Source organism: Callospermophilus lateralis, chromosome 2 (genome assembly GCF_048772815.1).
Source record: "Callospermophilus lateralis isolate mCalLat2 chromosome 2, mCalLat2.hap1, whole genome shotgun sequence".
Lineage (NCBI taxonomy): Eukaryota > Metazoa > Chordata > Mammalia > Rodentia > Sciuridae > Callospermophilus > Callospermophilus lateralis.
Genome location: NC_135306.1, coordinates 20,900,023 through 20,927,811, shown reverse-complemented (window position 1 = coordinate 20,927,811; position 27,789 = coordinate 20,900,023). Strand labels below are relative to the sequence as shown.

The 27,789-nt window shown below is 39.0% G+C and overlaps 1 protein-coding gene across 1 annotated transcript; it reads right to left on the bottom strand.

Annotated features, from left to right (window-relative positions):
- Window positions 1–7,581: 7,581 nt before the first annotated feature.
- Window positions 7,582–25,317, bottom strand: Inip (INTS3 and NABP interacting protein). Its single transcript, XM_076843184.2, has 5 exons — window positions 25,181–25,317; window positions 23,470–23,552; window positions 12,055–12,157; window positions 10,288–10,378; window positions 7,582–8,429 (listed from the first exon to the last, which is right to left on the bottom strand). The coding sequence occupies exons 2-5, from the start codon at window positions 23,492–23,494 to the stop codon at window positions 8,334–8,336; spliced, it is 315 nt and encodes a 104-aa protein (XP_076699299.1). The 5' UTR covers window positions 23,495–23,552; window positions 25,181–25,317; the 3' UTR covers window positions 7,582–8,333.
- Between the last annotated feature and the right edge of the window lie 2,472 nt (window positions 25,318–27,789).

Sequence of the window (27,789 nt, the reverse complement as noted above, 5' to 3'; positions counted from 1 at the left end):
TGCAGACTCCAGTATTCCATGTAAATCCATGTAAAATAACTGGCTTCAGAAATGCTAGAGATGAGAAGAAAAATAAAAATAGGAAACTGTATAAATGTCCATGTACCATTAAGGTCACAAACAGTGAAAAAGAATTAAAAAAAAAAAAAAGTCTTGAAGAAAAGTTAAAGAATTCTTTCTGTTGGAGTTCAAAATATTTTCAGCTTCTCTTCTGAGCAGTTTTCGGTGGGGTCTTCTGGAGGTGATGCTCCACCTTCTGGGCTGCTGGAGAGGTAATCAATCCCACAGGTGGAGTTCCTGGAGGCAGGGTTTAGGCTTAGGCAGGCTCCAGGTTCTTCACTGAATGCTGATTAGTCTGGAGATTTTAATTGAGCTCACCTCCAGCACCAGGTACTTCACAGTCCATGCTGGGAGACTCTACCCCAGGGATCTCCCCTGGGTTCCACTTGTGTGATGGGGGAGCCAATTCTTAGTCCCTTAGGCCCCTGCAGACCCTACGTTTCCTGGTGTCTGGTTCAGTCTCCAATTTCCCACCCCCACCCTTTTGATTTCCTAGCCAGATGCATCTCTCCCAGCAGGTGCCCCCCTGTGTAAACCTCTCTCCACAACTGATTTTTCTCCTGGTCACTTAACACTCTATGTCGTGCCCTGTGTGTTCACTGATCCTGTATGTCCAGCCAAACTCAGGTTTGCCAGGAATCAGCTTCCTCTGTTGCCAGACCCCTGGCTGCAGCTGCAAAATGGTACCTTCCTTTGTTCTCTGCACAGTGTATGGAGAGATGGCGGCTTCTTTCCCCACACGCAGATATTGTGTAGTAAGTCCTCGGTCAATCTCCTTGGTCTCTAAAACACTCTGTACCCAGACATGCCTCGGGCCTGCCCCAAATGCAGATTCTTTTAATCCCGTTATCCCTCCTTTACACTCATGGAGGGTCCTCTCTGGCTGGAGGGGAGCTTCTGGCCTGGCTGTGGCAGCAGCTGTACTGCTGGGGATTTTTTTTCCTTATTTTATTATTTCCAACGCCCAGTGTCCCCAGTCTGTTTTGAATGTCCAGTTTTAGGTTCCAGTAAAGTCCCCCCCCACACACACTTTTCTTTTGTTCACTCACCCTGCAGAGAAGCTGCCTGTCTGCTTTCTTGGTTTCATGCTGCGGACTAGCCAAGAATGCTGACTCCTCTATTCCGCCATCTTTGTTTTTTGTGGTGCTGGGGATTTGAACCCAGGGCCTTGTGCATGCAAGGCAAGCACTCTACCAACTGAGCTCTATCCCCAGCCCTATTCCGCCATCTTGAATCTCAGTACATAGTTATTACTATTAAAAATGTTTGCCCTCTCTTCCCCTTGTAGCATCACTAATGGCAATCACCACACGTTGGGAAACAGCTTGGCCCCCTCTGCCTCAGAATGCTCTGCTCTTTGGCTTCCATGTGAGCTTGTGCCATTGTCTCTTGGGTTTTCTGCTGCACTTCTAGATTCTAGATTTCTTTTCTCATTGTTTGATACTCAGATTTAGTCTTAGACACTTTCCAGTCCCACAGCCTTAGCATATGTCGATCTAAGTTATCTACTAAACCTTTCTCAACTGGGGTTCTCCATGTGAACCACAGAAAATGACTGGAGGGCTTATTTTCTCAGTTTCCCAAAGATAACAGAGGCACATAATTAATACCATTCTAGATGCAAAAGCAGGTGTTAATGCATCCCAGAGAGTGAAGCCTTGAAACTTCAGAGCACATTTCTCTAGTGGAACCCCAGTTGAGGCAGGCTCCTTAAGCCTACATCTCACCCCATTTCCTTCCCAAAGATATAGCATCTCTGACTACCTTGCTGCCAGAAACCCAAGTTATCCCAGGAACTTCCTCCTTCCTCCACACTTCACAATCTGTTCCACTGCCTGAGTATCTTTAAATCTCTTCCCTTCTCTTTCTCCTCACTGCCACCAGCTCAGTCAGCCCACACCATTTTGCCCATGTTACTTAAAACCCACCTGAGTGATCTTCTTGCCTCCACGAATCTATCCCCCACTGCTTCCCGGGAAAATCTAACTGCAAATCTTATTCTCTCTGAAGCCTTTCTGATAAATTTCCAAACCATCCACAAGGATTGCTAGCTCTTGATGTTACACCATTGTCCCCTCTCTCTGCCATGTGCCCACTTCTCACCCCGCCTTCTGCCTAGGACGTTGCTATGATCTGTTTGTGTTCACCCCAAAATTTTGTGTTAAAACCTAACTCCCAAAGTGATGGTAATAGGAGGTGGGCCATTTGGGAGGTGAAAGGTTATGCCTTCAGAATAGGATTTGTGTCCTTGTAAAGAGGGGTGAGGGAGTTCGTGTGTCCCTTCCACCATGTGGGGATGCATAGAAGACACCATCTGTGGACCAGCAAATAGGCTCTTTCTGGACACTGAATCTGCTGCTTTGATCTTGGACATTCCCGCCTCCAGAACCGTAAGCAGTAAAAAAGCAGTAAATTCTTTATAAATTATGTATTATAAAATACCTAAGGTATTTTGACATAGCAGTCCAAATGGACCAATACTGGTGTCCTTCTCTCCCTACGCCTCTGTCTCCTTCTTTTGAACCCATAAGTCAATCATTGTCACCTACAAGGCATCTGTCATTCCCAAGGAGCCAAGTTTATTCAAAGGATCAGCTTTGTATCTGTGAGCATTTAACACACAAAGTGGGTGAATAGGGCAATACCCCAGTTCTCTAATGAAGGTCTGCATGTTCCAGGATGGAGGTTTGTGCCTTAGCTTTGGCTGCTCAAAGCCTATGTTTCACTGTTGGGTGTTTCCCAAAGAGAACTTAATCAAGAGCTGGCACATAATTATGTTTTCTTAACAGAACTATTGCTGCCAGTTTTACTATACTTGCTACAATATTGCAAGGCTCAAAATCTCCTGGGAGACTCTCAACAGTAATAAAATCTATGCCATCGAGATTTCCAAAAGTCTGTCAGAGAAGAATCCAGTGAGGTAGTGAATTACTTTTGATCAAAGGGTTTTAACTTGAGACCCATGGGTGGTCTTCACTGAGTCCAGGAACCCCCTAAAATGATAGGCATAGTTTTTTTGCATGGGTACATTTCACCTGGGAAGAGGGTCTACTTCTCAGAGAGTCCACTGCTGAAGACTGAGGTGCCAATTTTCCCTTTGGACTTTTTTTTGTTGTTTATTCATTAAAACATTTGAACACTCACTATGCTTTACCAGGCATAATATCAGGAAACTTAAAAAAAAAATCTGCAGTCATTACTCTTATATCCTAGTGGGAGAAGATACACAAGGTAAAATTAATCATGTTCTATTTTTGAGGATGGTAAATCACCACATAAGAAAATTAAGCCAAATTGTATGTTGAAAGAGAGAAAGTTTTAAATAGGGATGCTCAAAGAAGCATCGCTGACTTGTTTTTGTGGTACTATGGATTGAATCCAGGTCATGGTAGGGAAGTACTCTATCACTGAGATACATGGCCAGTCAGAAGGCATTACTGAAAAGATCAATTTTGGGGAAAAAAAAAAAAATTTCTCGTGCTGGGGCTTAACCCCAGAGCCTCATGCATGTTAAGTATATGCTCTCCATTGATTCACACCCAGAAGAGATAACCTTTAAATGACACATGCAACTACTGAGGGAGAAAGCAAAGGGGTCTAAGGAGAACCTAGGGATTATCTTCAAAGGTGCTTTTCCCTGGCATTAAGGCAGACAGCAGGAGTTAAAAACATCATCACATTCTGGTGCAGTGGAAGGCTGAAGAGGGTTCAATCAGTCCTTTTTCATACCTACTTATGCCCAAAATGGCTTCTAGCTGTGTACCAGGCTAAAGACTCTGGACATCCTGGAATTCAAAACCCTCTTGATTATGAATCCACTCCACTCAGTCTCATTTATAATTATCTATCTTCACAAATCTATCTGTGCTCTGGCAAATTGAACTTCTGGTAGCTTCATAATGGCCCCTATTCCTGTTCCCCTCCTGCCCCTGGGCAGACGTTTCCTTTGCTTTGAGTATGGCTTCCCTGTCTTTCCTGGCTAAAATCCTCTCATTTGAAAGTCAAGTTCAAATGCCCTCTCTGTTGTAGCTTCACTGGTTCTTTCAGGCTCCTGTCCTCACCAGGTTGTACCCAGTATTAGTTGTGTGCTTGTCTCACATGCTCTATGATGTCAAGACTCCTGAGGACAGTGACTATAAACTCCTGCTCTTCATGGTCCATATTCATTTTTTTTTTAAATTTTATTCTTTAAATTTTTTTTTCAGTTGTAGATGGACACAGTACCTTTAATTTATTTTTATGTGGTGCTGAGGATTGAACCTGGTGTCTCACACTTGCTAGACAAGTGTTCTAACCACTGGGCTACACCGCCCCTCCATATTATTATTTGATCATTTTTAAGAAATACTGGGCATCTAATGGGCACTGTGCATACAGAGGTGAACAAGAAAAACGGTTAGTAAATATGGTTGACTTCAATATTGTTGCAATGGGACTCCTGCTGACAGGATTCTGGTAGTGGGCATGGATTGCACAGTGGATTCACATTCTCTATTTTATCTCATATTCTTATTGTAACCATCTGTGCCAAATCCCTTATTTGAGTGGTCCTTCAGCTCACATAAAGGCCAAATTGAAGCAAGGAATGGAGACAATTTAATGAGACAGCTGACAGACTGTGAGGGGGTGCGGGTGGGGTGGGGGGTTGTGGATCCATCTCTGAAATTAACTAAAGCATTGTTATATGAATTATTTAGCAGTGGCTTTCAAAGCTTCTTTGCCCTGACTCACAGTGGAAAAAAAAATACATTTGGGGCTGGAGTTGTAGCTCAGTGGTAAAGCACTTGCCTTGCATGCGTGAGGCACTGGGTTCGATCCTCAGAACCACATAGAGGTAAATAAATAAAATAAAAACTTGGTTTCCATCTACAACTAGAAAAATATTTTTTTAGATACATTTTACAATGCAACCAGGTCATATATATATTCTTTCACGCATTCTTTCAACAAGTAGGTATTAACACTCACTATATGCCAAGGACTATTACAAGTGGAAAATACTTGTGAATGAAGAAGAGGAAAAAGGGTGAATGGAAGGAGACAAAAATTCTTGCCCTTTTTACATATTAGTGGAATAGACAACAGACAAAACAAGTAAAATACACACAGAAATAAACTGATGGTCATATCACATAAAACCATAAAGTTGGTTTCAGGAATGGGTGAGACTTTGTACTTTGGAAAAATACTGGTCTAGACAATGTCTGGCACAGGCAGAGTATGTGCTGTCTTATTGTTGGAGTGACATGAAGAAAGATGTTAAATGATTCAACCACAATCCCAGGGAAGTGATGCTGAGACATCACCTCAGGGTTGAGTCTACTGCTGACCTCTGTGCCTGGAGCAGCCCCGTGTCTCTTTGATTAAGCAATCTTGACCTTTGCCTGGAGCATCTCTTCACCCTCTTGCCAGGTAAAAATCCCAAGAATGTTTCTAAGCCAATCCAAACCACAGAAGCTCCAGGATGCCTCTCACGCCACAATTGCTCCTGGCTTACTTAATGACTACTGGTGTGCCAAAGCAGGGTGCTCTGCAAGGTGATCTCTCCATGACCAGGTCTTACTCATCTTTTTGTCTCCCACAGCACAGTGCTTACCAGAGGAGGTATTAATAAAATCACATGGACTTGAATTTGTAGGTGACACAAAACAGATATAAAGTGTTTACTAGCCCTAGCAGAAGTGTTTACTAGCTAGGGCTACATGATTTTGGCAACATCTATTTAAAAGGCTTCCATGCCAAATGTGGTGTGCACACCTCTAATCTCAGCTATTCAGGTGACTGAGGCAGGAGGATCACAAGCTTAAGGCCATCCTGGGCAACTCGGTGAGACCCCATCTCAAAATTAAAAAAAAAAAAAAAAGGCTTGAGGATATAGCTAAGTTGGTGGACAATTTGCCTAGCATGAGCAAGGTCCTATGTTCAATCCTCAGTCCTGCCAAAAAAATTCAAAAATTAAAAAATAAAAACTTGGAAAGACCTTGCTTCAACAAAAAATAAAAAGGGCTGGGGCAGAACAGTTGCCTAGCATGCTGCCCCCGGATTCAATCCCCAGTACCACTCCCCCCTCCGCCCAAAAGGCTAAGAAACTGACAAGAATACCACTGGTAACGTAATCTCATCCTCTGAATTACAAAAGTCATATGATAGGTAGTTTTCAATAGTGTAAAAACTATACAAATGTCATCTCCCTACCATCTATCAGCTGATACATTTAGAACCATGTCAGTATGTTATGAAGTCAGAACAAAAACTTGGTGAAATTAATTCAAGAAAAGGAGGACTACTATAAAACCCAAGGAATAGCTGGATGGACTTGAGAAAGGAGAGCATCTAGGGGCCCTTTGGGAGCTTCTCAGCAGTAGGAGTAATTCTCTGTCATGGTGACCATTACAGTGGGGTCAGCTACCAACTCACCGACATGATATCAGTTCAAATTCTCCAAAGAAAAAACACGAACAGCAATGGGCATAATGGCGCACACCTATAATCCCAGGTACTCAGGAGGCTAAAGCAGGAGGATCACAAGTTCAAGGCCAGCCTGGCCAACTCAGTGAAACCCTGTCTCAAAATTTAAAAAAAAAGGGGGGGGGGGGCTTGAGGATATAGCTAAGTTGGTGAACAATTTGCCTAGCATGAGCAAGGTCCTGGGTTCAATCCCTAGTCCTGCCCCCCCCAAAAAAAAAATTAAGAAAAAACAAAAATTAAAAACTTACCAAAAAATCCAAATGCCACATACAGTTCTAGAACTATCTACTCTCGTTTCACTTTGGGTAGGATAGGGCTGTGTGGCTGCTGAAAGTATTTGGGGCTGGGGGAGCCTATGAAAAGGGAATAAAACTTTGGCTAAATATTGAGCCCGAGTACAACTGTAAATTAAAATTTTGTACTACCATCAGAGATGATGGGGACTGAGGTCAAGAAAAGATCAATTATGAAAAAGTTATATATGGGCTGGGAATATAGTTCAGTGGTACAGTGGATGCTTAGCATGCATAAGGCCCCAAGTTCAAACCCCAGGAACAACAACAAAAAACCCAAAATCTGTATCTGTGATAACAGTGTAAAATAAAATTTCAATCATGAAAATTTTGCATAACGTATGTTGAAGAGTTCTCTAAACTCTGCTTTTCAGATTTTATTTTCAATCAGCTCCTACTTCTGCAGGACTGTGATAGGATAGTGAGAACATCATATTTTTTTTTTTTTTTTTTTGTACCAGGGATTGAACTCAGGAGCACTCAGTCACTGAACTACATCCCCAGCCCTATTTTGTATTTTATTAAGAGATAGGGTCTCACTGAGTTGTTTAGGGCCTTGTCACTGCCGAGGCTGGCTTTGAACTTGCAATCCTCCTGCCTCAGCCTCCCGAGCTATTAGGATTACAGGCATGAGCCACCGCACCCGGCAGAGGACATCATATTTAAAGAAGCACCCCAGATTTTGCTAAAGATGGCTTGTGTTGAGCAACTTGCTTAAGGTGACTCCTTCCTACTTAATTTAAAACAGGCTCAACTTGCATAATTTTAAGTTTTTAATTAGATAAAAAATGAACAATGAAACCATACACATACCATTTATGTAGTAGTGTAGTAATAAGACTATGTACAAATAAATGTGTAAGCCACGACGTTCTTTATAATTACTTTGAATAGCACTATCACATCATTTATAATGGCATATGTTTATAAAAGATGCTTAAGACTGGTTGGTAATTTAGTTTTATCTTGGGTTTTCTTTTAAAATAATATGAGAATGTTTATACATTTACAAAGAGTACTTCTGGATGATAACATTGACTATAAACTTGAAAGCTATATACTACATCAATACTGTGGAATACAAATATAAACCTAACTTATTTAATCCTATGCATTCACACTTTTCAAAAGCACCCTCATTTCTTTCAAGTTAAATACTACAAATAGTTCTTATAAGGCTATTGTGGACACAACATACTCAGTTGTTTGGGGCTGATTTTACATGACTATCCAATTCAGAGTCTGACTGAGCGCTAAAAATCAAATGGCATTACAAAAAAGGTAAAGTCACTAAGCAGCATAATCAAATTTTCAGACAATCCAGCTTCTAAAGCTTTCATCATGCTAGTCCCCCTCCCTTCTTTTTGCTTTTACTTACATATTCCTTTCTTTTTAAGAAGCAAAAAATATGTAAGTTCACCAAAATTCTGAATATCACAGTGTGTACAGCACTGAATGAGAGGAGCTTTGGCATTGGGTATTACAAAGTAATTTTCATTACAGATGTTTTCTTCATTCTGGGTCAAGGCGAGGTAAAACAGGAAGAATAAGATTTCCAAATGCAGAGTCTTGAGTTATGAAGTATCCAGATGAATGTGCATGAGCATGCTGAGAAAGATTAAAAAAACAAAAAAACCAAGTAGAGTCACAATTTTCCAACCAAGTCATTAAAATTTCTTATCCTTTCTAAATGCTTGAGACCAAATTTATTTAAAAATCAACTCTTATTCTGTTAATTTTGTTGAAATACACAGGAAGGTGGATAACACAGAATTTGGATTAACAAATTACACCAAGTACTCATTATCATCCTTACTATCTCCCCTGTGACTCTCTTCAATCAATAGATGAGTTAAAGACATGAACTGCTTTGTTCCTCAAAGTGAGGAAAACTAGCTTCAAAGGCTCCAAAGTACTCTGCTTTTGGTCAATGAAGCAGGAAAGAAAGGATAGCAGTTGAAAGGAAAGGCAGAATGGTTATTGATGATTGAAAATACCAATATTTGGGCTGGGGTTGTGGCTTAGTGGTAGAGCACTTGCCTACCATGTGTGAGGTACTGGGTTCAATTCTCAGCACTGCATATAAATAAATGAATAAAATAAAGGTCCATCAAAAACTAAAAAAAGTATTTAAAAAACAATATTTTATAGAGAATGATGGAATGTAAATAATAAAGAAGCCACAAATAAGTTCCATGTTTTTAGTTCAATGAAGTTGACAGAGGTGCATTAAAATAGGTTGGAAATCACAATCTAGAGCTTCTACATCCTTTATTTACATTTTCCTATATATAGAAACATATTTTTTCAGCCTAATCATTCACCTATTCTTTCTCGAAAGAAAAGAGCTCTAAAAAATATAATATTTATTTCAGAGTGATCATAACTGGTATATTTGTTGCTCCAGTTAAGATTTTTATAGTTGTATATTTAAGATGAGGGGACATAATGTGTTTTAAAAAGGGGACTGGGTTTTTAAGTCACCTAAAGTGAGATGATCTTTATAACATCTCTTCCAATTCTGGGGTTCAAAGGTTTAGAATCATAGGCAATTACATTATGCATTAAAAAAAAAAGTCATTTCATCCAAGGTCTCTGAAAATCTTAAATTATCCCAGATGAATGTAATTAAAACTATTTGTTTATATATATATATATATAAAATTTTTTTTTTTGCAATTTTTTTTTAGTTGTGGTGGAAAACATCTTTATTTTTTATGTGGTGCTGAGATTTGAACTCAGTGCCTCACACATGGTAGGCAAGCGCTCTATCACTGAGCCACAACCCCAGCTGCAAATTAATGACATTTTGTTTTTGTTTTTTTTTGTTGTTGTTGTTGATGGACTTTTATTTTTTATTTATTTATATGTGGTACTAAGAATTGAACCCAGTGCCTCACATATGCTAGGCAATCACTGTACCACTGAGCCACAACTCCAGCCCCTAATTAAGGTTTTTAAATTGAATAAGAGGTTTCACATTAGGAATGTGAATTTCTAATCCAACAGTAAGAGTTAGCTTTTAAACACTGCCTGCACAAGTTGTGCAAATCATTAAAAAAAAAAAAAAAATCCTAACAGCAGCAATAAACCAATAAGAATATCAAACAACATAATGACATGACAAATTTGAAAATATATATGTACTATTAAACTAGCCAGTTCAATTTTCTAGATCATCCTGCCCATCCAAATATCCTCAGCTCTTTTGTGCACAAGCAATCCCTTGGCAGGTATAACACAGAATCCATCATGACAGCGTCAACACCATAAAAGACACTTTCATTACTGCTGTATTGGTCCTTCAAACCCTTCGGGTATGATTGAACATCAGCAAACCATTGCAATTATGTGTGGAACATTCTTATTGATATTGCTCTACCAAAATACAAAATAACTACCGTGCTGGCTTCTAAGGCCCAGGAAATCACAAATGATTCAAGAATGTCAGTTATACTTTGCTCACCTGCAAAGCTGCCTTCTGCTGGGCTGCGATATGCTGCTGTTCTGCATGATCCCGGAAGTCCTTATTAAGAGCGGGTCTGGAGAGTGCAATGCTAAAATGGAAATCTTGGTTACTAGGTTTCTTAAGGCAAAGGCATCCTTACTTTATTTTTTTTAATAGTAGTAAATTATCTTTGTTTTAAATCATATAGTTGACACATAAAAACTGCATATACTTATGGTGTACAATATCATGTTTTGATATCTGCATATGTTGTGAAATGGTTAGATCAAGCTAATTAGCACATCTGTCATCTCACATACTGATTTTTTTTTTAAATTGTGAGAGCACTAAAGATCTACTCTCAGTAATTTTCAGGTATTCAATAATCATTATTAACAGTCACCATACTGTATAATGAATAATAAATCTCCTAAAGAGATGTCCTTACTTCTGTTTTTTTTCTAGGTGGTGTTGGGAATCACAACCCTGACTTCATGCATGTTGCGCACACTATGACACATTCTGTTACTGGCTAGATCTTCTGTCCTTAATTCCAACCCATATTTTTCATTATATGCTGTTCTTGTTGTTTTTGCAGTACTGGGTGTAAAACCCAGTTCCTGGGCATGCTAGACAACTGCTTTATCACTGAGCTACCACCCCATCACTTCATTATATATTCTTTATATGGATTAATAATAAAAAAAAATCTTCTAGAATAAGTGCTTTTTCCTCCTCCTCTTCATTCCACTATCCATATTAATTTATGTGAAGAAAGCCTATGTTACTGAAACTTCAAATAATCTTATTTTTTTATTTATAATTTTAGGTCCCCTATTTTCAAATAGATTTGAGGTACCATAGTCTATCATGTTCCTTATTAACATAATTTTTAAAACAAAGTAAATTACATGATACCTATCAACAGTAAAACCACACTTTTTTATTTGCGTAATAATAAAACTTAGGGGCTGGGGATGTGGCTCAAGTGGTGGCACGCTCGCCTGGCATGCGTGCGGCCCGGGTTCGATCCTCAGCACCACATACAGACAAGGGTGTTGTGTCCGCCGAGAACTAAAAAATCAATATTAAAAAATTCTCTCTCTCCCTCTCTCTCTAAAAAAAATAATAATAATAATAAAACTTAGCCACTGTTCCACACAGGTTGAACTACTATGAATAAATAACTAAACTTAGAGACACTTAATTACCAGATTCTAGAGCAGATACTAGATGCTTGGCTATGTGCTAATAAAATAAGCACTGGGGATATAAAACATACAAGAGCTCACACACAACAGCAATTCGGATGAATTATGATGCATGCGATGATAGGGGAATTAAGAGACTTTTTTTTTTAATTTGTTCATGGACTATTTATTTATTTACTTACTTATTTATTTATATGCAGTGCTGACAATCAAACACAATGCCTCAAACATAGTAGGCAAACACTCCACCACTGAGCTATACAGCTCTAGCCCCCAATAGAGAGTCTATTTTTTATTTGTTCTAATTATTTATATGTGACAGTAGAATGCATTTTGACACATCATACATAAATGCAGCATAACTTCTTGTTCATCTGGTTGTACATGATGTAGAGTTAGAGAGGTGCTAATAGAGAATCCTCCTCCCGCCCCCCAATAGAGACTCTTCATGTAGTAGGGTAGTGGTCAGGGAAGACATATCTTAAGGGTACCAGGAGACTTCCAAAGAGTGTCCAACAGTATATTTTCTTGAAAAATATTATTAATAATAGCACCCCAAAATAATAGTCAATACCTAGCTCCAGGATGATTTGTTGAAGATTGGTTCTGCATAAGTAATTTTCGTTTCTCCTTGTCCAGTTCTGCCAAGATTGCAACTCTATTTTTGTTTTGAAAACCTAACAGAGGAAAAAAAAAAGTGGGGGCAGGGAGAAGAAACTTTTTATTTCTATTTTCTACACCTAGGCCATCTAGAACCCAAAGAACAAAATTCCTACTCTGTAACACAATGATGAAGTCACTTGGTAAGTACCCCCTTCCTGCCTATGTCCCAGCAACATTTAAGAGCATAATACATGGACACACACACACACACAAAGTATAATACTGACTGAGGACTTTTCAGACTTAATTCTAAATAATTTTAATTACCCATGTATGAGTTACAGCATTTTTTTTTAAGCAAAATTTCTGGAACCCCAAATACTACAAGGAACAGTCTCTATACTGCACAGTCAAATCTCTGAATGTGCAGATTTTCTTAGTTCTCTTTGTGAAAGCCTCTTTCATGGAAGAAAAGGATTAGGCAAACTTGGATCAAAATAATACTTATTTTTCTCAATCACTTTCATTCAGAAATGACATACAATCTTTCAAAGAGCAAGCCAAAGATTTGCAACTGACCAGAAAGCAATTCTGAGAAAGAAATGGAGCGTAACTGATAGGATACAAAAAGATGCCTTTCTTTATCAAATGCTTAATACTGGGCTTGATTCTGAATTTCAAATTTATATAAGATTGAGAGCAGAGATTGTAAAGTCCTGTGCCAGCATCTAGCTATGTTTTTAAAATCTCAACTAAATGTCAGCATATAAACACTGAGAGACTGCACACTAATTGCACTAATCCCTGGCCTCTCTGAAAACATTTCTCAAGATCTAGCCACAAGAGATCTGTGTAGCCCCACGTCAACCACAAACTAGAGCCAAGGAGTAGCTTTCCCCTTGTGCTGGGCACTCTCATGCTTGTTACAGTTCTTATCAGACTTGTTCATATTATCTGTAGGCATTTGCATTTCTGGAAAGGATTAAAGGACTTGGAAAACAAAACTACAGGAAGAAAAAGAAGAAGAAAAAAATACAGCTCAGGAGACTAGAATCACTGGGCTGGAAGAATGAATACAGGAGGAGGGAGCATTTTTCAAGCAGAACTAAGCACCCCCAAGAGTACCTATGCAGGGGCTTCCAAGATTTTTCACTGATTATAAAGAGGAAGAACTGGTAGGGGAGAGATTTCCTAGGGAGAGTGGCAGAGACTGGCTGGAGATGCTAAAGAACACACAAGGGCATTCACGCTGAGTTTGGCCTGTACCAGAAGCAGATGAACTAAACCCTTTAGACTGGGCATCAGCATATTGGCTATGGCCAGGATTTGGAACAAAATGTGTCTCTGTGCCACATTCATTTTAGGAATTTGTCATCTCCCATTTTCTTAATAGCAGATTCCCTTTTTTGGATGCAGTAATTCACAATACATGCTGGTACTTCAGAAGAGACGTTTTATGAGCCTTCCAGGGGATTCTTCATCCTAATTCAAATCCCCTTTTCCTGTCTGACCTCTTATTTAAGTCTTTGGGAGAAGAAGCTCTATGGGGCCTCCATGTGTCACACATTACCTGCTCCGCGCACCTTACAGATAAGCATGTCTCAGAAGGCTTCTACTTACAGAGAGATTTACTACAGTTCTGAGAAAGGAAAAATCACACTGTATTCATTACTCACTACTCAGAGAGTGATATGTGGGAACTTTTCTCCACACCAGCTATGGATACTATAATTTAATTCTGGCGCACTCTACCTGGAATGTCAGATCCCACAGGTTGAGGAGTCAATCCCATAAGACTGACCCCATTTCAGATGCCAGTAGCAAGTAGTAGGTCGTCACCTGTTTCTGACCTCCAGCTACATATCGGAGCTCCCATTAACCTGCTCCTTGGGTGTGACTAATTTGTTAGAGTAGCTCACAGAACTCAGGAAGCACTTATATTTACCAGGGGCAGGTCCATGGGAAGGGGACTGGAAAGTACATGCTCTTTTTGACACTTCATCCTCCAGGCAACTTCACATGTTCAGCTATCTGGAAGCACATCTGAACACTCTCCTTTTGGTTTTTTATGGAGGCTTCTTTACCTGGGCATGACTGATTAAATCACTGACCAGTGATGAGCAGCTCAACCGTCAGCCCTTCCCAGAGGTCAGACCTAAAGGTCTAACCCTCTAATCACACGGTAGGTTCATCTGACAGCTATCCAGAGGCTGTGTGGGAGCCCATTAAGATCCCCTCATTAGAACAAAAGATGCTTCTGTCAGGAAATTATAAAGGTCTGGAGCTCTGTCAGGAACTGGTGTTACAGATCAAATAGCAGAATAAAAGAGTCTCTTAGTTCCCCTATTGCTCAGGAAATCATGAGGATCTCTAAGCCAGGAACTATGTCAAAGACAAAATATATATTTCTCATACCAAAGTATCACAACAGCCAAGTTCTAAGAACATACTACTTACACAACTGGTTATTTCTGAAAGGATAATAAAAAGATATTTTTCTATTTTAATTTAGGATTCAGTAAAAACAAGACAGAGAAAGAAAGAGAGAGAGAGAGAGAGAGAGAGAGAGAGAGAGAGAAAGCAGTAGGAAACACTGAAGTTTGAATCAATGAAAAATCTCAGGGTCTCAGTGTCAGACTTACTAAAGCTTTAAGACCTACAGAGGGCTGGGGTTGTGGCTCAGAGGTAGAGCGCTCGCCTAGCATGTGTGAGGCACTGGATTCAATCCTCAGCACCACATAAAAATAAAACAAAGATATTGTATCCACCTATAATTAAAAAAAAAAAAAAAGACCTATGGAAATCCTACCATAAACAGTTGTTTAGGATAATTTGCTTAAAACCTCCAAAGTAGGCAAATTAATTCACATTAAAAAAAAAAAAAAAGAGTTGAAGTACAGTGGTCTCCTACCTTGTCTGAGAAGCATACTTTTCCAGACCCTCAATGGAATCTCAGATTCTACCCAAACCTATATTCATACTCTATAGTTCTAAGAGAGTCAATCTGATAACCCAAAAGGCTAAGTGATTAATGGGTGGGTAGTATATACAGCATAGAAATGGGGTGAAGGGATGATTCATGTCCTTGGCAAGATGGCACAAGATTTCATCATGCTTGCACATTAGAAATACATTTCAATTCACCTATGGTTCCAATATAGTTTAAAATGAAAGAGAAAAAAAATCTTATTACCTGATTTGATTTTTAAAGATACTATTATACACTACTGCTTAAACAAAACTTACTGAATTATATCACCTCAACATCTACTTTTTTTTTTTTTTTTTTTTTGGTACCAGGGATTGAACCCAAGGATGGTTAACCAGTGAGCCACATCCTCAGCCCCCTCCCCTACTTTTTGAGACAGGGTCTCACTAGGTTGCTTACAGCCTCACCAAGTTGCTGAGGCTGGCCTCAAATCTACCATCCTCCTGCCTCAGCCACCCAAGCCACTGGAATTATAGTCATGTGCCACCATGCCAGCTCAACATTTCAACATTTATTTTAAAGAGTGAAATGCACAGTCCAGAGATTTACATTAAGAATGCCACTGAAAAACACAGTATATTTATAAATTTTAGAACATTTCCCTCAGGCTGTATATTTTCTGGAACATTCTACAATTTACTTTGCATCTAGTTCTTCATATGATTTACCTCTGTATGTGGAATTTTCACAGGCCTTTGAAACTATTTGTTACATGGGGGCTGATGTTATGGCTCAGCAGTAGAGCGCTCACCTAGCAAGTGCAAGGTCCTAGGTTCGAACCTCAGCACCATATAAAAATAAATAAAGGCATTGTGCCCAACTACAACTAAATCTTTTATTAAAAAAAATTGTTTAAAAAATAAAAAGAACTCACACTGGAGAGAGTTGTAACTATCTGTTACAACTGACAACTATCTTGCATTTTTTTCACATTTACAAGGCTTTGATCCAATATGCATTCTTACACAGGGCTAAGTAAAAACCTCTGCACATTACTTCAAGGTTTCCCATCACAATGTTTTTCATCTGTAAGCTGAACCACCATGATTAGAGGAATTCACACACACTCTACACTGATACAAATTCTCTCCACTATGCATTCTTATGTTTGCTAACAAGGTTGTAACAGTGAAGAAGTCCCACTCTGTATATTTAGGAATTCTCTCCAGTGTGAGTTCTTTTATGTCAGTGAAATAAACTGCAATCAGTAAACGCTTTAACACATTGCTTAACATAAATGGGGTTTCTCTACAGTATGAGTCCTTTCTTGTTTTCCATTGAAACTGTTGTGATCACTGTTGTGATCACTTTACCACATTGCTTACATCCTTAGGGTTTCTTTCCAGGGTGAGTCTGTGGCATTGCAGAGGTGTGAGAATGAAAACTTGGCCACTCTATGCACAGACAGGGTTTCTTTCAAGTGTGAATTTCTGAATGGAACTGGGATCGCTGACTGCTTTACCACACCACTTACATACACAGGATTTCTCACCACTGTTAGTTCTTTCATGCCTCACATGAACCAAGACAACTAAAGGTTTTTCTCACATTGTTTACATTCATAGGGTTTCACTTCAGTGTGAGTTCCTTTGACTTTGAAGGGCACTGTGATTTCTGAAGGCTTTCCCACATTACTTACATTCTTAGGGGTACTCTGTGGTGTGGGTCCTTTCATGCTTCAGAAACCAGTGGATATAACAGAAGGTTTTGCCACCCTCCTTACATTTATATTACTTCTCTCCATACTCCTGATACTCAGATGGTTTGTGTCCTGTCTAGGACTTCTCCATGGTTTCATTCAAGGAGTTCTCTTGCTTACAACAGGATCTGGAATCCTGAAGATTATTGCGGACTACCACCATCTTTATATTCACAGAGGCTCTTTACCGCTTGATTTCAATATTGAAAATTATAATCTCACAAAAACATTGTTTTTACAAGTGAGCTGGCAAGAGGAACAGGAAAAGCTAACATAAAGTTCCTATTATAAATACTCTAAGAATTAAAAAAAAAAAAAAAACTATTTAGGTACAGTGTATACCTCAGAGTTAAAATACATGTTTAGACTCTGGGTGGTTCAATCCCCAGCACCAAAACAATAACAAAACTATTTAAAAATAGCAGTATGAATTTGTAAAGTAAAAGTGCTCAACTATAAACAACATTAACAGTATGATATAAATATAATTCATTTATCCTTCAAAAAAATAAAACACCCAGGCTGACATTAAGGTAATGGGGTTTGTTGTTTGTTTGGTGCTAGGGATTAAACTCAAGGCCTCACTCATATACAAAAGTGCTACCAGATTTTCATCCCCAGTACTTTTTTATTTTTTAAATTTTGATACAGGATATTGCTAAACTGCTGATGCTGGCCTCAAACTTTGTGAGCCTGCCTTGCCTCCTGAGGGGCTGGGATTATAGGCGTGGACCACCGCACCTAACTAGGATAGTAGGATTGAATACTGTATTTGTTTCTTAATGAAAGAAAAAAATCTCAAGTTCATTTTAAAAATCCCAATATATAAGACTATTCATATGGAAAGATATGTCAATATAATAGTGTTTAGTGGTCAATGAACCTTATAAGGAGAAAAGTGGTACGGCATGAGAAGATTTAGTAATGTTAGTTAAATCATTAACTTAAAAGAAACATGTTTTCTTGTTCTGTCACTTCACTGGCCAGCAACAATGCCTTTCTCCTTGTTATCAACTCCAGGTGGGACAGATTTTGGTCTCTAATACTTTTTCCACTAAAAAAGAACCAGAGATTTAGGGAGACTACTAATTCTATGTCTTAGGTCAGGAGGAAAAACATCAAGATGGGTTTAGAATATTTTGTCAGAAAGAAATTAAGCATTTTTTTTTTTTTAAATAAAGGAGGTCTAGGCTCATGCTGAAAGGACAAAGAAGCCAGTTTGAGGTTAGTAAGGGTGTCACAATTTGAACACTAAAAGGAGAATAATTACAGCCAGATGGAATAAATGAGTTTCTGATAAGCCATGAATTCATAATAAAGTTAAAAGAAGGGTAAAAATAATAGGATATTTAATGTCTTATTATGCTAATAATTAGGTCTGCATTAGCAGTTGTAGGTTTTGTTTCTCCTATTTAGTATGTATCTATATGTGACATTTACCTGTATATATTTTGTTTCAGTCCAAGTAGGCTGGCTTAAACAAAAGGAATCATGACTAAGCCAAACAGTCCCCCAAAAAGCAGGCCATAGGCCAAAAACAGACAAGTCAAATCCAGACTACACACACACACACACACACCATTTAAAAGGAGATACATTGTTGGTAGGACTGCAAATCAGTGCAACCACTCTGGAAAGCAGTAAGGAGATTCCTCAAAAAACTAGGAATGTAACCACCATATGACCCAGCTATCTCACTCCTCAGTATAAATTCAAAAGATTCAATATCAGCATACTACATGGATGCAGCTACATCAATGTTTATAGCAGCACAATTCCTAACAGTCAAGCTATGGAACCACCCTAGGTGGCCTTCAACAGATGAATCAATAAAGAAAATATGGTATATACACACAATGGAGTATTACTCAGCCATAAAAAGAATGAAATTATGGCATTTAATGGTAAATAGATGAAACCAGAGACTATCTTGCTAAGTATAATAAGCCAGTCCCAAAAAGTCAAAGATTAAATGTTTTCTGATATGTGGAAGCTAGTCCAAAATAAGGAAGGGAAAAAAGAAAGGCGAACACTTCCTACATCTTCCTACATCTTGCAAGATTAAAAATTAATCACTCCAGCCACCTTTTGGAGTTCACTAAAATACATATCAAAGGAAAGGAATAAGCCCTAATGTCTCTTAGGTGATCCCCTTAGTTCACATTCTCTTCTACCCAGATTCCAAGGATTTGCCTGTTTCAAGCTGCTGCCACTTACTCTATCCACTGAGGTTCTTCACCTCCAGGACTGGCTAAATAAGACAATGAAATATGTTCTGCTAAATCAGCCTTTCTTCCTCATCCATTTTTCTTTGCCTCTTACAGATAAGCTCACAAGCCCTTTTCATCTTAAAGATTTCCTGCTTAATAACAGATGTGGAAGAGGTACAAAGATTCAGAAGAGGTCTTTTGCCCCTAGTCTAGAGCAAGCTCAATTTTTTCTAAGAACTATAATTAGAATGTTCTAATCCCTGTCTAAAGGGCCGTATGGGAAAACAGAATGAACTGGGACATGGAACCAGTTTGGGTTCTCATCTTAGTACCACTACTTACTGTTCAACATGAGGGAAATTACCTCACCATGCCTCAAGACCAGTGGTGATGGCAGTAACTACTTTAAAGACAGTTATATAAAATAAAGAAGATGCAAGTAAAATACTTATCATATTGCCTGCTATGTGGTAAGTTCCATAATAAATACTAGCTATGAACTGTTTTTATCATCTAGCATCTCTCTCACCCTATTTGTTAAGTTATACATCACTATATCCTGGTTAGCTTTATTAGATAGGGTACCCCTGATTAGCATCCAGCTTTCCACATGCACTCAACATTTAAGATGTTCCAAGGCAATATGTACTGACCTGGGGATCCAAAGCTTTCCCCTAACTGTACAAATGATCTCAAGTTACTTTGCATCATATTCTACCTTGACCCAGTTTCACTCCCCATTTCCTCCTGGGTCCTATAGAGCAACTCTCAGCATTGAAATCTCTGCTTTAGTCATTAAAACGAAATAAAAAGAAATATAGTTTTATTTTTTCTTCAGGTACTAGGAATTGAACCCAGGGCCTTGTACATGCTAGGAAACTGCTCTACCACTGAGCTACATCCCCAGCCCTAACCCATTTTCTGGAGAGAGGGTCTAAGTTGCCCAGGATGATCTAGAACTTGCAATCCTCCTACCTTTGCTCCTGAGTAGCTGGGATTAATGTGCTACTGTACTCAGCTAAGAATTCTAGCTTTTAAAAACCTACTTTAAACTGTGTCTTTACATCCATATGCTCTCATCTTTAAAAAGGTACAAATATATGGGCTGGGTTGTGGCTCAGCGGTAGAGCGCTTGCCTAGCACGTGCGAGGCCCTGGGTTCGATCCTCAGCACCACATATAAATAAACAAAATAAACTATTAAAAAAAAAAAGGTACAAATATGGGGCTGGGGTTGTGGCTCAGCAGTAGAGCACTCACCTAGCACAGGTGAGGGCCTGGGTTTGATCCTCAACACCACATAAAAATAAATAAATAATTAAAGATATTGTGTCCAACTACAATTAAAAAATAAATATTAAAATATATATATAAACCCAAGAATTTTAAAAGGATCTGTACGCATCACTGGGACAACTCCAGTAATGCTCAATTGCATACTTTAGTATAAGCTTGAAGTGTAAATTTGCTTTCCTTCTGGACCACAGAAAGTTTAAGATTGGTAATTGAGTCTGAAGTCAAACAAGACACCTCTTAGAAGCTATACCAATCCATTCCTACACAGGAAATCATTAATTCCCACTACCTGATCTGAAGTCTTATGGTTACTTCCAAAAGCATTGGGAAGCAGGGACAGTACTGGGAACTGAACCCAGGGACACTCTACCATTGAGCTACATCCCATCCCTTTTTATTTTTTATTTTGAGACAAGGTCTCACCAAGTTGCCAAGGCTGTTCTTGAATTTGTGATCCTCCTGTCTCAACCTCACAAATCACTGAGATTTCAGGAGTGCTACCATAAGCATTTTGAGATAACCATAAAATAAAAATCAAAGAAAAAAGTTCATGTTCCTCACTTGTGTATTTCGCTTTCTGAAATCAGATTAAATGAACCCAATTTCCACCATATGATAACAGGACCTTTATTTACCAATAATGAAAGAATAACATAGGCCAGGGATGGTGGTGCACACCTTAATCCCAGCAACTCAGGAGGATGAGGCAGGAGGATCCCAAGTTCAAAGCCAGCCTCAGCAACTTTGCAAAGTCCTAAGCAATTCAGCAAGACCTCATCTCTAAATAAAATATAAAAAGGGCTGGGGATTTGGCTCATTGGTTAAGCACCCCTGTGCTCAATTCCCAGTACAGGAAGGAAGGAGGAACGAAGGAAGGAAGGAAGGAAGGAAGGAAGGAAAACTGACACAATGAAAGACACAGAAATGGTACTTGAACAAAATTCCAGTTTGACATCTGCCTCTACAGATTAAAAGTCTCAAAGTGTTACATCTTATCAATCCACTAATTGTTGAGAAACTACCAAATGTTCCATTTTACACTGGATGCTATGAAGAACATGAGACTTCAGTGAGCTTATAAAGCGTTTATGGAATTTAGAAGTTCTGATTACTACTGTAGTATGAAGACTGCTAGACCTGAAAGAGGGCTCTCGGTAAACACAATGGGATTCTGTTCCCTGCACCAGAGACACTAACAAATTACAATGCATAGATCAAGATTTTTTTTTTTTTTTTAAGTCATGGTTCCTTCACTTATCACTTTAAGATAACTAAGTCACTTGATATTCAGTCTCCATATGAAGTAATTCCTATACATATAAGTACAGAAATAATTTCATGTAGAGAGTAAAAATACAATCAAACCTAATAAGGATATGTAAATTTTGCTGAGAATCCAAGTCTACAGAACATGGTATGGACTCCCTCTGCTGGTGTCTAATAGCAACAGTTCCATGACATCAACAAAACTGTTGTCAAAAGAGCAATAAAAAAACAATGGCTAATCTAAATTCACTTCTCTTTATATTATAGATATTTTCATACTAGATTTCACTATGGACCAATAAAGGTAACACTAAAAATTGTTATATTTTTACTGCAACTGCTAAAAAGAAAAGTAACTAGCAAATTGTAAATTCTGATTCTTTGTTATTAGAACAAAAGGAAAATTTAATATTTATTTTCATTTTGACTGCTCTGTATGATTTTTAGCAGCTTTTTGCGGGGGAGGGGTGCTGGGATCAAATTCAATTTAAATTAGTTTACTATGAACCCTTACCACTTAATTTTAAAAAGAAGAGGTCAAAGACCAAAAGGGAATGTTAACCTGTACTTAGTCCATAAGGCACACAAATCACATGAGATATCTGAAAAAACAGAAACCTATTAGTCGGTTACAGCTGTTACCATAGCTATCTTTTTATAATGGCAATAAAAAAATGAAAAGGCAAGCAAGACTAGGAGGAAATATTAGCAAAACACTTATCTGATCATGGACTTGCATCTAGACTCAAACAAAACACAACAAATGAAAAAAAATTTTAGAATAAAAATAAATAACCCAATATTTTAAAAATAAGCAAAAGAGTTGAACAAATACTTCACAAAGGAAGATTTACGACGTTCAAAAAGTATGAAAAATTGCTCACATGTGTCATCAGGGATATGCAAGTTAATACCACAATGAGAAGTCAATTCACACATTACAGAGTAGCTAAAATTAAAGAGATTGACAATGCTAAATGTAGAGCAACCAGAACTCTCCCACGTTCTAGAAGAAATATAACATGGTACAACCTTAGGAAAAGGATTTGGCACTAACATACACTCAGCTGATCTGTTTCTAGATATCTATCCAAGAGAAATAAAACATTTGACTACAAAAAGACTTGTACAGCAGTTTTATTCACAAGAGCCAAAACTGAGACAATCCAAAAGTCTATAAACAATGAAGGAATAAACTGTGATGTATTCATCAAATGAAATAATACTTCACAAAACAATGAACTATGATCCACCCACACTATGCATGAATCTCACTGTATAGTGAGTGAAAGCAGCTGGACATGAATGAATATACTTTATATGACTCCATCTCTATGAAGGTTGAAGTAAGACAAAAAACTAAGATTAAAAAGAAAACAGATTCCAAAAGACACAAGTAATAAAAGAAAGTATGAAGGGTCAAACATACATAATAGTAAAACAGAGTTCAAACTTGACAGGAAAACAGGCCTACTTCAAGTTTTTTCAAATAAAAAACTATTTACAAACTTTGTACAGACTAAATGTTATTTTTACTAAACATTTAAACACAAAAACTTCATGATAGTACCACGTATCTAACTTGATTGACTGTATGAAAATTTTTAGAACAATGAAGATAAAAGCATGACAATATAGCTTTAAAAGTGATTCTGATTTCAAGAAAAAACAAGAGAATGCAGGTGTCAGAGGAGTACAAATATTCAGTGTGAGTATTCTTAACATTAAAATACAGGATTAATCACATTAAAGATACTATGTATCTGATATAATGTTGAACTAATTTCAAATTTGGGATTTCACTTTGCTATTCACTTTAAAATTCTGGCTACAGTAATTGTCCTATTCTAATTTTCCTCTAATTCAAATACATTTAACATACGTGGAAAAAGTTCCTAGTAATAACAGAAATTCCAGCATGTATTACCTTGTCCTGAAGGATTTGCTGCCATCTTCCTGTTTTCTGTTTCAATTATATTCAGAGGCAACAGATTAGCACTTTATATTCACCTGTAAAAACATACGTGCATGCATATAAAATACACCATACTTTAACTGCAAATTAAAAGCTGTTAAGAACAGTTAGCCTATTTGCAGTTTCTCATTCTTTTTTTTTTTTTTTTAATATTTATTTTTTTTAGTTTTCGGCAGACACAACATCCTTGTTTCTATGTGGTGCTGAGGATCCAACCCGGGCTGCACGCATGCCAGATGAGCGCACTACCATTTGAGCCACATCCCCAGCCCATCTCATTCTTTTCAAAAACATAAACTTGAAAAGCACAGACTTAAATCACAAATTTAAATTCTGCAAGTACCTCAAGCATTTAATTAAATAGAATGTTTTTTCTCAACATTCAGCATTACTTTAATATACATCATTAGTTTGTATTTACCAAATATTACCAATTATATCAACCAGTTTATGGCGTCCATAACAGCCCTAGGAAGAAAAAAAAAAAAAAAACACTCATCCATTTAAAAATATATCCAGCAACAACTGGGTGCACTGAAAACTAAAAGAAAAAGAAGCCAGGTATGGTGGCCCACGCCTGTAATCCCATCCACTCAGGAGGCTGAGGTAGGAGGATCTCAAATTCAGAATCAGCCTCAGCAAACTGGCAAGACCCTATCTCAAAATAAAATAAATAAATAGGGATGTGGATGTAGCTAAGTGGTAAAGCACCCCCAAGGTTCAAGAGAGAGGAAGAAGAAAGGATAAATGAACCTAACATTTATCAAGTAACTGCTCTGCACCATACACTGTGTACAATGCTTGAAACTAGTTTCTATTTATTTATGACTATTTTGTAGGTGTGGAGTACTTTTTTCACAAAACTAGTGAGAATGCTTTGGGCTGCTGGCTTTCCCAGCTTCGAGTTTTTGTACTAGGTCCTAGGGAGATCCCAAGATAAACAAGACCCTACACCTACCCTCAAGGAACCCTGAATCCGGGGTGGGGGTGAGGGGAAATGGTGTTATTGAGCAGCTACACCAAAAAAGTGGAACAAGCGCGCTCTTCAAAAGGTGTGAACACGTGATGCGCTGAGAAGCGATGCCTGATGCCTTCAGGAGAACCGGGAATGAAAAGGACTAGAAAACACGTGCTGGTTTTTCATAAACGAATCTCCGGGTGCCTCCTGCGACAGAAGCAGAGGGCGAGCCAGCCAGGTTAGGGCAGGAGAGCAAGAGGGCCATTGGGGAAAGGGAACGTTAAGCGCAAGGACAAGAGGGCTGGACTGGCGTCTCCGGAGAGTCCCTGTCCGCAGGCGTGGAGGACAGACTGGACGAGAGAAAGTAAACAGGGCGCGGGAACCTTGGAGGGGAGGTTGGCTAGGGGGCCGCGGTCCTGCGGCAACAAAGATGGCAGCAAGCCGGGCGGTGTGGGCACGCCTGGAGCCCCGGCTACTCCGGAGGCGGAGGCGCAGGATCCCAAGTTCGAGGCCAGCCTCAGCAACTCGGCGAGACCCAGCCTCAAAAAAAAAAAAAAAAAACGGGACGGGGTGGTGGCTGGGGCTCAGCGGCAAAGCGCCTCAGGGTTCACTCCTCCGCGCCACCCACCCGCACGAAGACAGCAACAGCAGATCAGCGCCGGCCTCCCGCTGCATTTCCCGGTGCCTCCAGGCTGTCCTACTTACCCGAGCGCCTGGGCGCTGGGGAGGCCTCGCTGCGGGTCGCAGCTGTCAAGGTAGAACACACCACCTAGAGACAGGCAAAACCTCCGCAGTGTGCCGAACTACAACCTTCCCGCCCCCGCCACACTTCCGCCTCCTGACTGACGTGAGCCAGGGAGACGGAAGTCCCGCCTCCCGCATGAACACAACGGACACCGCCCACAGCCTCAATACAGATTTGCTTCCTTTCGGAAGAGTGACAGCCGAAGAGGCTCATGGGAGACGCAGGAGGTACTGTTTGGAGGTGGGGCCCAAGTCGGGGCGGGACCAAGGCGGAGACTGCTAAGCAGAGGCGGAGCGGGGAATAGAAGAGTCCCTAGCACCGAAATTGAGTTTCCTGTCCTGGCAGTTCCAAGGAAAGAAACCCTCTGTCTTGCAGGTCGCGGCCACCAAGTGAATCCATTTCAGCTGAGCCTCAGAGGGAGTCTAGACTAGCTTTCAAGCCTTAACAACCATGTCGGGTTGCGGGTCCAAACACACACAAATCCCAGGATATTTCACGTCTAGTTTGCATATTCAGAAGGAAAGCACCGAACAGGTAGAAGTTTTTACTGCTGTGCAATAAATTGTATTTTAAGTTCATGTGCCATATCTCAAAATACCAAGACACTACTAGTAGGATCACCTGATGCTTCATTCTAGCATAATAGATTGAACAAGCATCAATTATTAACTCATTTACCTTATAAAGAAATTTGCACTGATATGAGTCAACTGTTAGCTGATTGATTCCATTTTGCACCTTTTCTACTTGAACATATGTTTTGTTTGTTGCTATTATTTTGCGGTACTAGGGATTGAACCCAAGGGTACTCTACCTCTGGGCTACATCCCCAGCCCTTTTTATTTTGAGACAGGTCTTCCTAAATTTCCCAGGTTAGCCTAGAACTTGCAATCCATCCCCTTCAGGCTTCCCAGTTGCTGGGATTACAGTTGTGCACCATAGTGCCCTGCTGAATTTGTTTTTAATAACTGATGCTCGCTCAAAAATAAATGTTTATGATGCACAATTTTGTTGTGCATGAATCCATGATGGAAACAATAATTTCAATACCAAGAATTCCGTACTCTACAGCATGCAATTATTGACTGCCTTCTATGTGCTGGGTACTTGCTGTGCATCAGCACAGGTCCTGTCATTCCCTGATTTGTGTATGAGACTTGGAATATTGAGTTACTTTATGTTAAGTAGTAAGGGCAAAGGTAACCCAGGTGCTAAATCCCAAATTCTTAAATCTTCTGCTCTGGAGGGAGGAATTCCTTTGAAACCAGCTCTTGTTGATCAAGCACAACACAAAAGCATTTTGGTGAAGAGAACTTTTCAGTCTCTCCTATAATCTGATGAGGAAATACAGTCTTATTCAAGCCAAAAAAAGTTCAATGAAAGCTTTCAGTTAAAAGCCCTTGTGAGAGGCTGGGGTGGTGGCTCAATGGTAGAGCACTCACCTAACATGTGCAAGGCCCTGGGTTCGACCCTCAGCACCACATAAAAATAAATAAAATAAAGGTATTGTGTCCAACTACAACTAAAAAATAAATATTAAAAAAAAGATCTTATGAGGGCTGGGGATACAGTCCATGCTAGAATACTTAAATGCATTGAGATCCCAAGTTCAATCCCCAGCACCATACACACAAAAAAAGGACCTTTGTGAGTATGGATGTGACTAAAAGGATAACCAAGGTCTTAAAATCTCCGTGGCTGATAGAACATTAGGAGAATTTGCTTTGCTGCCTGAATAGATAATATAGAAACTAAGGCATAGAAACTCTAGTGTAAGTCTCAAATAGGGAAACAATGTTTAAAGAGATGAAAATGCTGACTTCCTTGATTTGATCATTTATTACACTGTACAACCTAAATATGTACAATTAAAATGATAATAAATAAAAATAAGTCCCAAGTGAACATTCTAAACAAAGCTTATTTAAGGAGGAGAAAGTAAAAGTTCTACCACAAGAACATTTTGCAACTTCCTGGCAAGTTCATCCTCCCAAGGATAGGAGAAGTTAACAGAAAGATAAAGTTAACTTGCTGATAATTCTTTTGCCCTTTATTTGATGGGTATTGGTCCTTGAAACTCCTCTGACTTCTCCTTAAGAGTTTTGGGGAACTTCTGCCTTATAACATTTCAAATTCCAGTTTTGACAGTTAATGACTGTGAGGCCTGGTTTAAACCTTTGCCTGGTTTAAACCTGTCATCTATAAAGTGGGAATAAAATGAATGAATACAATATATAAAGCACTTAGCATATCACCTAACACAGAGTAAATACTCAGTAAATATTGTCTATTAGTATTATTGTAAGCAATGAAAGATCTGTGCTTTATTGGATATCCTAATACTTGGTCAATAGGTCAGCTGATCCACATGGAGCCTACATATATATCAGAAAAAAATTCAAGACAAGAGGAGGGCAAATGACAGTCCCATGGCTGAAACATTAATGTCAGGTAGAAGTGTGTAAATTGCTTCCTCCTGAAACCATGTGGTTACAGACCTCCATTATCAAAGGAAATAGTTGATAATAGTCCTCAGTTTCTAACTGAAACCATCCTAACCCCATTTGGC

What these genes read in the sequence shown, in the direction of transcription:
- Inip (XM_076843184.2), bottom strand. Translation starts at nt 23,494, where the DNA reads ATGGCAGCAAATCCTTCAGGACAAG. An exon ending in AGCAAATCCTTCAGGACAAG is followed by an intron (nt 12,158 to 23,469) that starts GTAATACATGCT and finishes TTCCTCTGTTAG; the next exon opens with GTTTTCAAAACAAAAATAGA. An exon ending in AGCAGAAGGCAGCTTTGCAG is followed by an intron (nt 8,430 to 10,287) that starts GTGAGCAAAGTA and finishes AATCTTTCTCAG; the next exon opens with CATGCTCATGCACATTCATC.